This window comes from Rhipicephalus sanguineus, chromosome 3, assembly GCF_013339695.2.
Source record: "Rhipicephalus sanguineus isolate Rsan-2018 chromosome 3, BIME_Rsan_1.4, whole genome shotgun sequence".
Taxonomy (NCBI): Eukaryota; Metazoa; Arthropoda; class Arachnida; order Ixodida; family Ixodidae; genus Rhipicephalus; species Rhipicephalus sanguineus.
In genome coordinates this window covers 213666824-213682681 of record NC_051178.1, presented here as the reverse complement: position 1 = coordinate 213682681, position 15858 = coordinate 213666824, and the positions used below count along the sequence as shown (strand labels likewise).

The following is a 15858-nucleotide window of genomic DNA, read 5'->3' as shown; positions in this document are numbered from 1 at the left end:
TTTCGGGCCGCCAGGATGGAGCAGCGAAAAAGCTTGCCGTGAAGACCCATTTCAGCAAGTGGAGGCGTCTGCAAACTGCCGGTTCCCAAGGGGGCGCAATGTTCCGGCCGCAGCGTTGTCCTCGATCGCTGCACAAGTGGTCGCGCGCCAAGCAGTAAAGCACGTACCCTTCGATGTCGTGCCGGCGACTTGCAGCATCGGTCTTCTGTTGGTGGACTTATAACGCGGTGCTTCCAATGCACAATTATCCGACTACGGAGTCTTCGTTGGCCTCATCTATAGCTTAATTCCTGCAAATCAAGGAGAGACGAAGGAAACACGTAAACTTTGCTGCAGCCAGCCAGGGCACATCGCCCTCGGTTTGAAGCATATGCGCCGATTAAGCCTGTCTGTACATGCGACAAGTGTGCATGCACGCCAGCTCTCACGAAGCACGGACAACTTCGGGAAACGCACCGCGGGAAGTGACGACCACCGGGGACACTCGGCTCGCAAACGGCGCGAAGTGGGCGAGAAATACAACAACACGCACCCGCAGTTCTGAATGCCACACGCATAATACAGCATGGCACGCAACTTTGAAGCAAGTCGAATGGAGAGAGCGTTTGACAAAGGACAACTGTTGTCGCACACAGTCGCCTCGGGACTTGTGACGCTGGAACAGATTTCCTGTCCACCCCCTGCCTACGCCCCTGATACATACATACATACATACGCATGCATGCATGCATGCATGCATACATACATACATACATACATACATACATACATACATACATACATACGCATGCATGCATGCATACATACATACATACATACATACATACATACATACATACATACATACATACGCATGCATGCATGCATACATGCATACATACATACATACATACATACATACATACATACATACATACATACATACATACATACATACATACATACATACATACATACGCATGCATGCATGCATACATGCATACATACATACATACATACATACATACATACGCATGCATGCATGCACGCATGCATGCATGCATACATACATACATACATACATACATACATACATACTACATACATACATACATACATACATACGCATGCATACATGCATACATACATACATACATACATACATACATACGCATGCATGCATGCACGCATGCATGCATGCATACATACATACATACATACATACATACATACATACATACATACATACATACATACATACATACGCATGCATGCATGCATACATGCATACATACATACATACATACATACATACGCATGCATGCATGCACGCATGCATGCATGCATACATACATACATACATACATACATACATACATACATACATACATACATATATACATACATACATACATACGCATGCATGCATGCATGCATGCATACATACATACATACATACATACATACATACATACATACATACATACATACATACATACATACTATAGGGGTTCTTATCTGAAACATGAACACAACAAGCGGCGCGTGCGAACCTGTCCCTCGTTTGGATCGCTCCGCGCGCTATCGGAGTGTCGGTCACTCTCACTATAGTATCTACGCAGCAGCTTTAACAGAGCTGTGACCCCCTATCCCGCGGTTCGCATTGAGTCGTGACCGCGGCGGGTTTCAGGCCAGTGGGGACCGAGACAAGCCTTTCAACTGAGGGTGTTTATTCACCTCAGATGCATATATGCCAATTGCAACGAATAGAGTAGCACATAAATCGTAGGGGGAAAGAGCGCGAGGACCAGGACAAAAAAAAAAGGCACACACACAACCACACGTAGCGCTGACTGGCAACTGAAGTTTATTGCGGCGAACAACGTAAATAAATACATATCCACGTATCAGGCAACGTCAAAGAAATCAAGAACAGACAACAGAAGAAAGAAAGAAGGAAAACGAAAAATCATAAAACTAGCACATAAAGTTAACAGAACACCTCAACGGCGGAGTGTTGCGCACTAGTGGGGAAAACAACCGTGAACAAATAGCAAGCACACGTCGAGGGAACGATAAATGCTCATCTCACCTCGCGTGGCTTTTGCACTGCGGTCCGGGGCGGTAGTTCTCACTCATTGTACGCGGGAGGTCGCACGGGCTCGCGATGAGTCTCAAGTTGGCGATACATTAAAATAAGGACTCTATCCTTTGTCAGGAAAGCGCTGTTATGAATCGTGCGAGCGACGTTCCCGTCATTCGAGGACGCGCCCGCTCCACGCCCAGTGGCGTACCAACTCGTTCGCGAGTGCGCTCACTCTGCCCGCCATATATATATATATATATATATATATATATATATATATATATATATATATATATATATATATATATATATATATATATATGACTGTTTGCTTTAATTCAAGGCAGAATCTGCACAGACAGATTGTGCAGGCTGGGCCGCCCTATACCGCGACAACACAGTAGTGTTCAAGAACGTTTTGGAAATATTACCGTGAAGTTTAAGAACTGCAGCTACATTTAACGCGTTCTTCATCTGAGCATTACACCTGCAAACTTCACGGTCTCAGTCTGGCGTTGTAAATACGATGAGTATGAAGAACCTGCTATGAGTCTAGTACCTTAAATTCTCACTTATTAAACAAAACATGTGGCTGACAAAGCAAGGTACTTCGCAAAAGTCTTCAGGATAGGCCGAGTGCCAATTTCTTTACTGTTAGAGCCCTCTAATATAAAGTCTTGCTAAAGGAGAAACTCAAGTTCAGTCAATTAATACTTAAGCAAACCACATTGAGCTTCGTCTCCAACCCAAACAAAACAGGAGGGGCATTAAAAAGAAAGAGGGGGGAAAGCGCAGAAGGGGAGGTAGGTTTTTCGCTCAACTCTGTAGTTGTCAAAAGTGAGTACCATCTGGCAATGACAATTTCACGCTTAGAAATTCCTATAGAAGAAAGGCTTAGTTCTCATCGCTTTTCGTTAGTGTATAGTGTAAGAATACCGGGGTATCTAACATATCGAATGGATTCAGCTAGGGTGCATTAAACTTGCGTATGACTCTTCGTATTTTCTGTCTCTCGGGGACCAGAAGTTTTACAGAAGTACCTAAAGTTCGGACCCGCCACAGTAGTAGTCTATAAAAAGTAACATTGAGTAGTACAGTGAACTAGAATGTGAATTTTCTAGAGCACTGTAACGGTAGTCTAGTGGTTATAGTGCTTGACAGCTGAACCGAAGGTCACTGGATCGAATTCGGGCGCGGCGGCCGCATTTCGATAAAGGCGAAATGCTTGAGGCCCGTGTACTTAGGTTTGGGTGCACGTTAAAGAACACCAGATGGTCAAAACTTCCGGAGTCCTCCACTACGGCGTCCCCCATAATCATGTCGCGGATTTGGGACGTAAAACCCCAACATTTATTATTATCTAAAGTTCAAGATCATCGAAGCTGTGTCCTGCTTCATTAAAATGCCGTGCCAATGATTTCGGTAATTTCTTCGCCGTGTCCGCGCGATGCCAGTTTAATATTCACAGGTTGTCCTGTTTCGCCAATGCACTGTTTGTGACAATGTGAACATTCCAGTATGTAGATAACGTTTGCAATATTGCAGGTAAAACTGGATTTTATCTGATGAACGTAATCGCTTCCGGTGTTTTTAACTATGACGTCACTTTGAAGGTGTTTCCAAGTTTTGCATATTGGACGAGAACAAGGTATTATTTGGACAGTGGAGTGAGGGTTTACTTTTTCGTGCTTTTTTGTGGAGCCTAGAAGCCTGTCTCCCCCCCCCCCCCCCCTCCATCCCCGAAATTTTGATGTGGGAGGGGGTTACCGGAACTGATGAAAATCGCTGTTTTTCTCGAATAGTAAAGGTCCTCAGCAAGTGGGCTCACCCCGTCCACCCACGAAAAAATTCCCAGCTACGTGCCTGCCTTAAATACACGACCATTGGTAGTTCGGAAACCGCTTTTCTAAGGCGCTCGTTGCTTGCTAATATTGGGTAATACTTGCGGAGGATAATGTTTGGAAACACATTTGAGTATTTGGTTATAAATGCTAGCGGCTGGCTGGCTGTGCTAAGAGCTGGCTGTGCTCCCTCTTCTGCTGATTTTCTATCTAAATTACATACTTCATTGTAGACCTTGTTTAGAGCGTCTTGTGGGCAATTTCTTTCAACTAACGTTTCCTTTCGGTTGCTCAAGTGGTGAACGTAGTCACCGTCGTCGCGACAGATCCTTACGCCTCGCCTGCTGTGTCGCGGGTGATAACTAGTGCAATCTAGGAATTGTTGCCTATGTGTCGGCTTTCTGTAGAGCGTCGGCTTTAATTTTCGTCTTTCAATAGATACTGTCCTGTCTAGGAAGTTAATTTCACTGGAACAATGGTGCATGGCAAATTTAATACTAAGGTGAAACTTATTAAAGTGGTCAATGAATGTGTTTAGTGCTCCCATATGAGAAATATGTTGTCGGAGATAAGTTCAAGGCTTTCGCGGAGATTATCTTCCCGCCAGAGTCATCAAGCCAGGGCAGGCGATGAGGTCTGCGCGTCCCTATTGGCGGAGCAGAGTCACGGCGCTCGCGCCATCACGACCAAGCAAGAGCGCGAACGCCGACGCACAGCCGACCGTTTGTTTGCTTGATATTTTCTTTGCCTTTTGTTGTGTCGGTGCCGGGACACTTGCTCGTAGCCACTGCAGCACGCTCCAAAGTTTGTCGCGTCCTTCGCTCAAATTCTGGTGCCATTTGTGTCGTTATCCAAGTTTCTCTTGCGTGGTGCTTCGTTATACAAGTCTGAAAATGCGACAACGCTTTGCGTATTGCGGCTTTCGCACATCAGCGATTTGAAAGATCTCATTAATGTAAGTTTGGCTTACATACGATGAGATTGATTTATATTCAAGTCAGGATTCTCTCCAGAAAATTTTTAGGGGTAAAGATATTGAGAGCGGATGGGACGGAAGTTTATAACTTGGACGTTTGTCAAATTTCCCGTCTTCAAGACATTTCATTGCTGGTCGCGCATATATGACACAAATAGAAAACGGAAGCAAGAGCTCTTGGAGTTGGCTATCTGTGAAACCACAATAAGGCCACCTGTTCAGACTCCGTTTTGCATAACCGGGCGCACAGTATATCTTGGTGGCGCGCATTTCGAAGGCGTCAGTGATTTGCACCCACGCCACCGTTGGGAGAAGCCTGATGCAAATGGGACTCTAACAACTTGCACCATCACCAATGATGGATGCAACAGAACAAGCATATACGTAACTGAAGATATATTAGCGTACTGTAACTTTCTTCTTCCTGCTAAATTATTCAAGGAGCTAGTTCTTTTAATCATAATTTGATTGTCAGCACAAGTACTTTCTTAGCTGCCTTCCGCTTACATCTCATACATTACCTAGCTAGGCCTAGTTTTCGCCCGTCTGTTTAACCTCCTCAGTCCAAAGAATGCAATAAAGAAAAAAAAAACTTTCGTGAAACTGTTTTATTTGGCTTCCTGCCCATGGAAACAAACGCAGAAAAATTGCGAACCCTTAAAATTAAGCTGTTATATCAAAATTTGATGGTACCCATTTGGGTACTCTGGGTCTGAACGAGTGTGAAACGTGAGGAAACAGTGGCGTTCTACGAACTTAGAAAAGCATCGTACTTCAAGTATGTCACTGTTGATTTGCTACCGCATCCTGGGTAGCAGCACTTCTTTTCAGATGTGAGCTTTTCGTGCTGCGGGAAGTGTCCAACTTGGTCGTATACCGCACCTCATCAGGTGGAAGTGGGATTATTTTGCTCCGCTTCACAGCGCTCGGTGATGGCTGCTCATCGGTCTTTGAACTGAGGCTTGATCTTACCCATCGTAGAGCATGTAGCGCGAAAATTACGGGGACACAAGGAAGCAACATAAACACGAGACGAGCGCTAACTTCAAACTGAAATGTATTCTCAGAATCCACGCCTATTTACAAACCAGCAGAGATCAAAACAGCACATCGTCACCCAAGAACGTACATCGTAATCCACAATGAATAGTATGACAACATCTTGATCTGCTCTTACACCAAAAATGATACAAGCAAAAAATATATAACGGAGCCAAGATAAGCTAAAAATTGAACGCGAGCGATTCAAGTACACGTGCTCAAACTAGAGACTTTTTATCGCGCGGAAAGCGTAGGTGCCAGGTTAGTTGTAAGGAACGCTAACTCACAAGGGTGTAGGCTCAAGGAAGGCTGGCTGACACAATCGAGATCGTTCTTTTGAATCAAAAACGCTTCCACGATCTCTCTGGGCACCTTATTACGGGATAGGAGCTCGCAGAAGAATTATGAAAGTTGGCTCAAGGCGGCTCATCAAACTGCGGAGTGGTTGTGGTGCCATGTGCGGCGTGGTCTGCCTCCGAAGAAGAAGCCTGGTGGGTCATTGGGTTCTTATCTGAACCTGAGTGACCAACCTCTTCCATCGGATAAGGAAAAGTTGCTGCGTTCCGGCCCGAAGTTCTGCTTGCCATCGCGCCTGCCTCCAGTGGACCTGTTGTCTTTGTCACGGAAGGTCGCGGCTCATGTGCCTGAGGAATCCAAGGGAGCATGTGTTGGTGAATGCGTGAGTGTGATTTCAAGGTTCGGTCTTCAGTCATCGCGCACTGGGAACACTGGTGCCTTAGTGGATTTCCTGGATTCTTCTGGCCTCACTGCCGTCGTTTCAGACAAAGAGGGTTTCTTCGTCGTCATGGAAAAGGGTACCTTCTTCGAAAAAGGAGCTGCGGCCGTGGACAAAAACTTCCACAAGGTGCGTGACGAGCCAACCAAGGTGAGAGCTCGTGCTGTGGAACTGCTCAAAAAACTTTCACTCGACAAATTAGCGAATGGTGTTAAACAAAGCAAAGGCCTGTTGATGGAGGTGTTTTTTACAGCCAAATCGCACAAGCCGGAGGTTCCGTTCCGATCAATAGTCTCAGAGAGGAACACTTGGTTGTTCATGGTGTCGGGGTATCTTCAGACACATTTAGATTCGTTGCATGTGAATGATCCGTTTTTCGTTCCGTGTTCCGCTTCTGTTGTAGATTTCTTGTGCAAAGACAATCCGGTCGGATGCGGTGCCTTTAGCGTCGATGTCGAGAACATGTATTATTCAATGCCCCAGGACGCCCTCATGCAGAGCGTAAGAGATTGTATTTGTGCAGAAAATGACGAGGTCGCCTTTATGACCAGATGTGGTGTCTCGGCTGAGGGTTTCTTAGAGTTGTTAACATTTTATCTCCGTTCCACGATGATTTCCTGGGAAGGCGGTGTGTACGCACAACGGTCCGGCGTGTGTATAGGGTCTCGTGTGGCGCCGGTCCTGAGTCAGATATTTTTGGCTAAGGTGGACAGAGCCATTAATAGCCAGCTTTGTGGCGTGACCCATAAAATCATTAGGTACGTGGATGACTACCTCATTTTCGTTCATGCGCCAAATTTCGCCCTAAAGGTAGTTGAGGTGCTTAAGGTGTTCAACGAGCATGGCCAAGGTTTGTGTTTCTCAGTTGAGACACCAAAAAGACAATGTAATTCAGTTCCTAGACGTGCGCATAACGTTGGGGGGCTCGCATGTATGCTGGCAATACATGCCTCGTTCTGCGAAAGCCCTTCTCAGCTTTAATTCCTCCCATTCAAAGCTTATCAAGCAAGGTGTCGCTTTTTCCTGCATACACTCAGCATTGAAGAAATCCTGTGAACATATGATAGCACAGAGTGTGAATGGGCAGGTTAGCAAGCTTCGGAAAGCTGGGTACCCAGAAGCTGTCATTACTGCTGTCAGCTTCAAATGTTTAAAGGTCGTAAAAGCAGGAGCAGTGCGTGCACCAAAGGCACGTACGTTAGGCAAAAAACATTTCGCGGTCATACCATACATCCACGGGCTATCTCATCGCGTGAAAAAGGTGGCGTCGCGTCATGATGTTGACATTGTTTTCACCGCAAAAAACAAGGTGGGTGCCATTTGTCCAAGATTGCAGAGGCGCATGTGCAGTAAGGAGGACCCCAAAAAGGCTAGTTGTACCATTAAGCACGGTATGCGTTTTGTTTCTTGCACCTGCAATGTTGTTTATTGCATTCCTTTTTCATGCGGACGTAAATACATTGGCCAGACGGGCAGGTGTTTGAACATTAGGCTCAGAGAGCATTTCAGCTCTCTCAAAGGTTCACCATACTCGCATCTCGCGATGCATTGTCGGCAGTGCGGCTGCCAGCCGCTTTTAACTGACACAACAGTGGTGTACCGAAACCGTAATAAGGTGTCCAGAGAGATCGTGGAAGCGTTTTTGATTCAAAAGAACGATCTCGATTGTGTCAGCCAGCCTTCCTTGAGCCTACACCCTTGTGAGTTAGCGTTCCTTACAACTAACCTGGCACCTACGCTTTCCGCGCGATAAAAAGTCTCTAGTTTGAGCACGTGTACTTGAATCGCTCGCGTTCAATTTTTAGCTTATCTTGGCTCCGTTATATATTTTTTGCTTGTATCATTTTTGGTGTAAGAGCAGATCAAGATGTTGTCATACTATTCATTGTGGATTACGATGTACGTTCTTGGGTGACGATGTGCTGTTTTGATCTCTGCTGGTTTGTAAATAGGCGTGGATTCTGAGAATACATTTCAGTTTGAAGTTAGCGCTCGTCTCGTGTTTATGTTGCTTCCTTGTGTCCCCGTAATTTTCGCGCTACATGCTCTACGATGAATTCTTACAAACTCGCCCAGATTTCCGTTCTTGTAAGTTGATCTTACCCCCTGTTCAGTGTCAACTTGGAGGAGCACATTCGCTATGTTGGATTTGAAATCCAGATGATCTAGTCTGTCTGTCGGTCTTGGGTGCCAGAGGCTTTTCGCAGTCTCTCTGGTATTCAATCCAGCTGTTGCAGAAAGCAAGATGTTAAATATGTGTAAAAACTCGTAGTGTCCATTTGCGCGTCCGGAGGGAAAGCTTGTAGTACGAGATACAGCGATCAATTAGGTCCACTCCATTCATGTTTATTTGTACTTGCTGACCACGTGAGGCTGCGTGACTAGTCAGGTACTAGTCAGCCAGTGATGTCACGTACTGGTAACTACTAGTAGTCAGCTAGCGATGTCAGGTGCTGGTAGCTACCGGTACCAGTGGCGTAGGCAGAATTTTTTTTTTTTTTGGGGGGGGGCACACCCTTGATGCGTCATGGAGTCCGGGCAGGTAAGTTTGGTCGAGTGTCATTTTGTGCTCCGTATCCCACACGAGAAAAAAAATTAGGCGAAGGGGCGGGGGGGGGGGGGCACGGACCCGGTGTGCCACCCCCTGGCTACGCCACTGACTGGTACTAGTAGTCAAATACTACTAGCTAGCGTGAATAGTCAGCTAGTCAGGTACCTAGCTCAAAAGCGTTAGAAACACAACTGAGACCCACAGTACCCAAATGGGTATCCTGAACTTTTGAAGTCTGTATGACTGCGTGCAACAAAACCATAAGACCGAAATGACTTCCAATATGTTCTCTCGGGCCTCTATAGTTAAAGCAGTGCACTATAGATGGTGTCGTTTAGGCTACAACCAAGGAAGAACGCTTTTAGTTACCACGAGGACGCAGCCGAGCGCTCGTGCAGCGCGCAGCCATCTTTGTGTACTCGTTTTTAGAAGATGACTGAACACACGGCGCCGCTTCTCGGGCCTTAGGAAAGCAACATACGTCTATTCACGGCCGGTCTGGAGGCGCGCGCAAGGAGCGAGCGCGCACCTCCAGACCGGCCGTGGTCTATTATGGCAAGGCGAATTTGAACTCGCAAATACCGAATTGTCCCGACCTTGTAGCCTTTATAACAGCGGTACCCATTTGGGTACTCCAGGACCGAGGAAGTTAATGTAATATGTATTTTGCAACGTGCTGCCAAAATACTTTCTCTGCTTTATTATTATTTTTTTACTCTCTGCGTCATTTCAACTATTTACATATCTACATTCCATTTAAGTTTACCGCTGTGTCAAGGCGATGTTGAGGACAAAGGTAAAATAATCTGCGCGTGCCTAGTACAGAATGACAAAAATTCTGCTTACGGCTTTGTGAAATCGCGAAATTGAGTTTGCGTTATTATAATGAAAACTGCAAGCAAACTTCTTAAGGATGTTATGAAGGAGACATAGTAATACTAAATACTCAGTTTTTCCCATGAGCGTGCCCATGAGCCGTTCGATGCTGTTTTCCATAGGCACCGAGTTTTCTATTGTCTGACGTTAACGTCTAAGTTTGATCGTCGCTCGGAGGATTTCACGCTTGACGGTTATCTCGTCCGCGATGTCCGCTCGCCGATCGGGGCCCCGTGCGCGATCCCCTCTAACCGTCTTTCCTCTCGGTTCTCTTTTAATTCCTCCTTATCCCTCCCCTTGTGAACCACTGCTGAGGTGTCCTACTATGCTAGAGACAGTTGCGGGGTTCACTTTTCTCTTCACAGTTTCCTGTTACTTTATTATAAGAATCACACACACACACACACACACATCTAAGTTTGACCATACATAATGCTCATGGCTTTTACCGCATGTATCGCCTTTATCTTACTCGCTGTGTTTGTTTGAACCGCCTTTCTTTTTTACTTAGATGCATTTGCTTCTCTTAGGTCAAGTTTTTCACCGCTACACACCACCTGGTAATAGCATCTATATGAATAGCAGTGGTATTTTGCGACACTCTGTGCCACTGCAATGCGTGTTGCACAAGTTCTCTCGGAGAAGATTGCACGCAAATGAACATGCTCCTAACGAACGCTGTACGCCAGCAGATAAGTAGTCATTGCAGTTTTATGTGTACACACGACGCGTTACACAAAATGTCGCTACCAGCGCTTTTGCTGCTGCACACCTGTCTGGCATTGCGAAAACGGTAATACGTTTACGGACAAGGTAAAAGTGCACACTGGTATTTGCGCCATCGAGCGGAGGCTTCTTATTGACGCTCTTGTAAGTAGACCAAAACCCGCTAGCTGGTCGGCAAGTACAGTAACGACACCGATCAATTACAAAAGTGACAAGCAAGAACTACTGACAGCGCAGCGTGTTAAGTGCTGTCATGTTGATTAAGCAGCCAAAGCAATCCCAATAAGTTGTTTCGGAATGAAACCAATATACTTTGAGAAAGAAAGACAGAACTTTTGGGATACTAAGTTGCTCGCCATTAAGAAATTTTAAAGAAAACATTTTAGTGCATAGGCGTTTGCTGCTACATTATGCAGATCTATATAATCGTATCGTATCGGATACAATAACTGCGGTAGTATCTTGTTTCTGTATCTCAAAAACTTCCTGCCTGAGTATCTTGTATCGTATCGCGATACAGATTCAAAGTATCTTCGTCCAGCCCTACCAGGAAGTTATGTCACACTTTAATGTTTCCTACGGTAATTTTTCCCGCCACATGTACACCTCCCGCGTGTAATAAAACTTGAGTTGAAAGTCAGCGCTTGTCCTTCCCTTTAGTGTTGTGCATCCGTTTCACAAGCTGAGACGCATAATGTAAAGTCACTTTGAATCAGGCTGCGGGACACGACACTATTTCACCTTTCTGTGTCGCCCAGGTTCGCGCTTTACGTTAGAAATATTCATTCATGGACATATCGTTTTCAACACGTGCGTCGGTGTGATCTGTGCGAAAGAACGTACGAGCGTGCATAACGTTCGAGACATGCCACACATGTTTGCAATATATAATTACAGCAGGCTGCGGATGGTGTCGGGAAACGTTCCTAGCTCCCTGGCGTACAACCAACCAAAGCCGGGGAGGATTTCAACTATTTCGTCCTACCATCATGCTCGCATTGTGTGACAAGGAGGGGTCGAGGCACGCTCACCTGTATCTCTTGTATGAGTTCAGTTTCGTCCAGGAGCACCACCTTGCAGTGAAAGGTCTTCGGTTTCTCGCCGAAGCAGCACTTCATGGCGAAAGGTGGCGGAGACGTGACGGTCGAGTGACCCCGGGCACGGAAGAATGCAGCCTCTTCCGAAGAAGGACGCGCGTCAAAATCCACATTCAAGGCGGCGGTGGCAGCAGAAGTCGCGCAGCCATCTTCTTCTGACACGAGTCCGCGGCGTAAGCTCCAGGAAGGAGATAAAAGCGACCTGTTACACACCTTTGCTGAAGTGGCCTCTTCTTCGGCGGACAACAGTCCTCGACGCGGTCGCTCTTTCCCGGAGCAGTGGTCACTCCTCTCGGCCGCTGCCGTTCTTCTTCGACCGGCGCTATGTACAAAGGATGCAGAAAGCTGTCATACCTGTTTTCAGAACCACCGCGCACACGCAAACGTATAGACGTCTGCGCTCCATTAGCCACCGTTGCTCCGTGAAGCAAGTAGTGGCTGACCGTAGACAAATGATAAAAGATCCTCACACCCAGAGTTCTCCAATCATTCCAGTTGTGAAACTGAGTTCCGAAACCTGAACATACCCGTGACCAATTCTGCGGGAAGGGGCCTGCAGATTGTCGCGTCATCTGGGAGCAGCAATATAAAACACAAAATTGCCACTCCTGCGTGCGTTTTTCGCAAGCTGCTCAAGCCCGCATGCAGCGCTGCCGTCGTCACGAGCGTTTAATAGTTCATTTTTTGGTCAGCAGATGACGCGACAATCAGCAGACCCCAGTGATTTCGGCGGTATGATTGAAGGTAGATTGAAAAATTCTTCCTCACAGCTGCTGCTGATGATGATGTTTGCTGGCATTTCGATCTATACACAGAGTTGGGTCTCCATGATCTAATTTACTCCGTACATCTTTTTTTCGACAAACAACCATTTGTTCGATGTGCTAAAGAGGTGAAATAGGTTATTTTCTTAGTGCGCAGCAACTCCAGCTCTCCAAATCCGTTTCTTTGTTAAACTCTAATGAAATGCAAAGATGTATTTCGCTTGTCTGCGACAAGTAGCGCCGCAGTGGCTGCCGCCTAGTTCTACACTATATTATAGTGCCTAGAATATAATAACTATAGTGAACTAGAATTACTCTAGTGGCACGACCGGCCGGGCTCCCGCGTCCTCTTTTTACACGGATGCTGCGAGATGGCGCCACTGCTACATTTCCTAGCAGCTTTGGCTGCGTTGACGGGCCGTCGCGGGCCCCTTCAGAGTTGTAGCATGCGTGTGTTTGCCTTCTGGTTCTTGCAAACATAAAACAGCCAGCTTGCTCACTGCATGGCTCAGCGGCTTTATTTTGGCCAAGTACACACACTTTTAAATGCGAAGTATTTCTTAGCGAACTTCTGCGACTTTGAGCGTATCTATCTATCTATCTATCTCTCTATCTATCTATCTATCTATCTATCTATCTATCTATCTATCTATCTATCTATCTATCTATCTATCTATCTATCTATCTATCTATCTATCTATCTATCTATCTATCTAGCCGCCTACGACTTTGTGCTCTCCTGGCCGTTTCGTTAATCCGATGTATACCAAAATTGGTGTGTCATAACATGGCCTTATTACGAACATAAATGACAGGTCATATCATGAAAATCATGACACGCTTGTCATGAACAGCATGATTTACATTCCATGGCCTTTGGGCTCCCTGGCCGTTCCGTTAATCGGATGTGTACCAAAATTGGTGTGTCATCACATGGCCTTATTACGAACATAAATGACAGGTCATATAATGAAAATCATGACACGCTTGTCATGAACAGCATGATTTACATTCCATGGCCTTTGGGCTCCCTGGCCGTTCCGTTAATCGGATGTGTGCCAAAATTGGTGTGTCATAACATAGCCTTATCACGAACATAAATGACAGGCCATATCATGAAAATCATGACATGCATGTCATGAACAGCATGATTTACATTCCACGGTTTTTGGGCTCTTGCGGCCGTTCCGTTAATTTCATATATACCAAAATTGGTACGGCGTGACAAGAGTTCATGACGAACATAATGACAGGTCCTAACATGCAAATCATGACGCGCATGTCATGTGCAGCATGATTTACATGGCATGGTCTCGGGGCACTCGCGGCCTTTAAATGAAGGGATACATACGAAAACTGGTATGACGAGACATTTCTGTATGACGAACATAACTGACACGTGGTAACATGAAAATCATGATATGCATGCCATGTATGACATGATTTACATGCCACGCTCATGGCGCACTCGCGGCCGTTTCGCTAGATTGATATACACCAAAATTGGTACTGTGCGATGTGACTTTATGAAGAACATGAATAACAGGTGGTAGCATGAAAACCATGACATCCATGACATATATGTCATGATTTACATGCCGCGCTCATGGTGCATTCGCGTCCGTTTCGCTTGCGTGATATACACCAAAATTGGTGTTACGCGACACGACAGTATGACGAACGTAAGTGAGACGTGGTAGCATGAAAATCATGACGTGCAAGTCATGTACGACATGATTTACATGCCACGCTCATGATACGCTAGCGGCAGTTTCAGTAGATTGATATACACCAAAATGGGTATTGCCCGATGTGAGTGTATGAAGAACATGAATGACAGTTGGTAAGATGAAAACCATGACATGCATGTCATGTATGTCATGACTTAATTGCCACGCTCATGATGCATTCGCGGCCGCTTCGCTAGCTCGATGTACACCAAAATTGGTATTGCGCGAAGCGACTGTATGACGAAGGTAAATGAGACGTGGTAACATGAAAATCATGCCATGCATGACATGCACGACATGATTTACATGTCATGCTCATGACGCACTCGTGCCGTTTCGCTTGCTTGACACACCAAAATTGGTATTGCGCGACGCGACTGCATGACGAACGTAAATGAGAGGTGGTAACATGGAAATCATGACATGCAGGTTATGTATGTCATGATTTACATGCCGCGCTCATTGTGCATTCCCGGCCGTTTCGGTAGCTTGGTATACACCAAAATTGGTATTGCGCGACGCCACTGTATGACGAACGTAAATGAAAGGTGGTAACATGATAATCATGACATGCATGAAATGTACGACATGATTTACATGCCATGCTCATGGCGCACTCGTGGCCGTTTCGCTAGATTGATATGCAGCAAAATTGGTATTGCGCGATGTGACTGTATGAAGAACATGAATAACAGGTGATTGGATTGGATTGGAAAAACTTTATTTACGTCCTGCAGAACGCGCTCAGCGCGTAGCGGGCGTCTCCCACGTAGGGACCGACAGAGAATACCTGGCGGCCGCCTCGTGGGCCTGCTGGACAGCCCATTGCTGGTCGGCGAGAAGCGAGCTTCTGAGGGACGTCTCCCACTTGTGTGAGGTAGAGCCGGGATGAGCGTTTCTACACTCCCAGAGCATGTGTGTGAGTGTCGCCGTGTGTCCGCACGAGGGGCACGTGTCGCTGGGGTACGCGTCGGGATAGAAAACATGAAGCTTGGCGAGGTTTGGATATGTGTGCGTTTGCAGTAAGCGTAGGGTTAGCGCCTGCGGCCTGTTAAGTTTCGGATGCGGGGGCGGAAAAATGCGGCGTCCAAGGTAAAAGTGTTTTGTGATGTCGTTATACGTAATGGGTGCGTCCCGGTTGGCTTCTAACTCGGCGAGATGAGGTTTCCCTGTGACGGCGCGGTCGGTAAGTGCGCGCGCTGCGTCGTGGGCGATCTCGTTGAGGTTGGACGGGGCGCCCGGCACCCGGCCGAGATGGGCAGGGAACCAGATGACGGTGTGATGCTTGAGAGTACTCGGATCCACGCTGCGGAGGATGCGTAACGCCTGATCGGAGACGACGCCACGTTCGAAGGCTTTCATGGCCGCTCTAGAGTCGCTGTAGATGACTTCTCGTTTGCTGTCGAGCACACTTAAGGCTATGGCTACTTGCTCAGCTACTTCGGGGTCTCGGGT

The 15858-nt window shown here is 46.4% G+C and overlaps 1 protein-coding gene across 1 annotated transcript in view; it reads right to left on the bottom strand.

Annotated features, from left to right (window-relative positions):
* LOC119388270 (band 4.1-like protein 4) overlaps nt 1-12047 on the bottom strand; it is a 166064-nt gene extending 154017 nt beyond the window's left edge. The window contains exon 1 of the mRNA XM_037655949.2: nt 11844-12047. Coding sequence (XP_037511877.1) covers nt 11844-11930 — 87 coding nt within the window. The 5' untranslated portion in view covers nt 11931-12047. The remainder of the gene's footprint in view (nt 1-11843) is intronic.
* Nucleotides 12048-15858: the final 3811 nt, after the last annotated feature.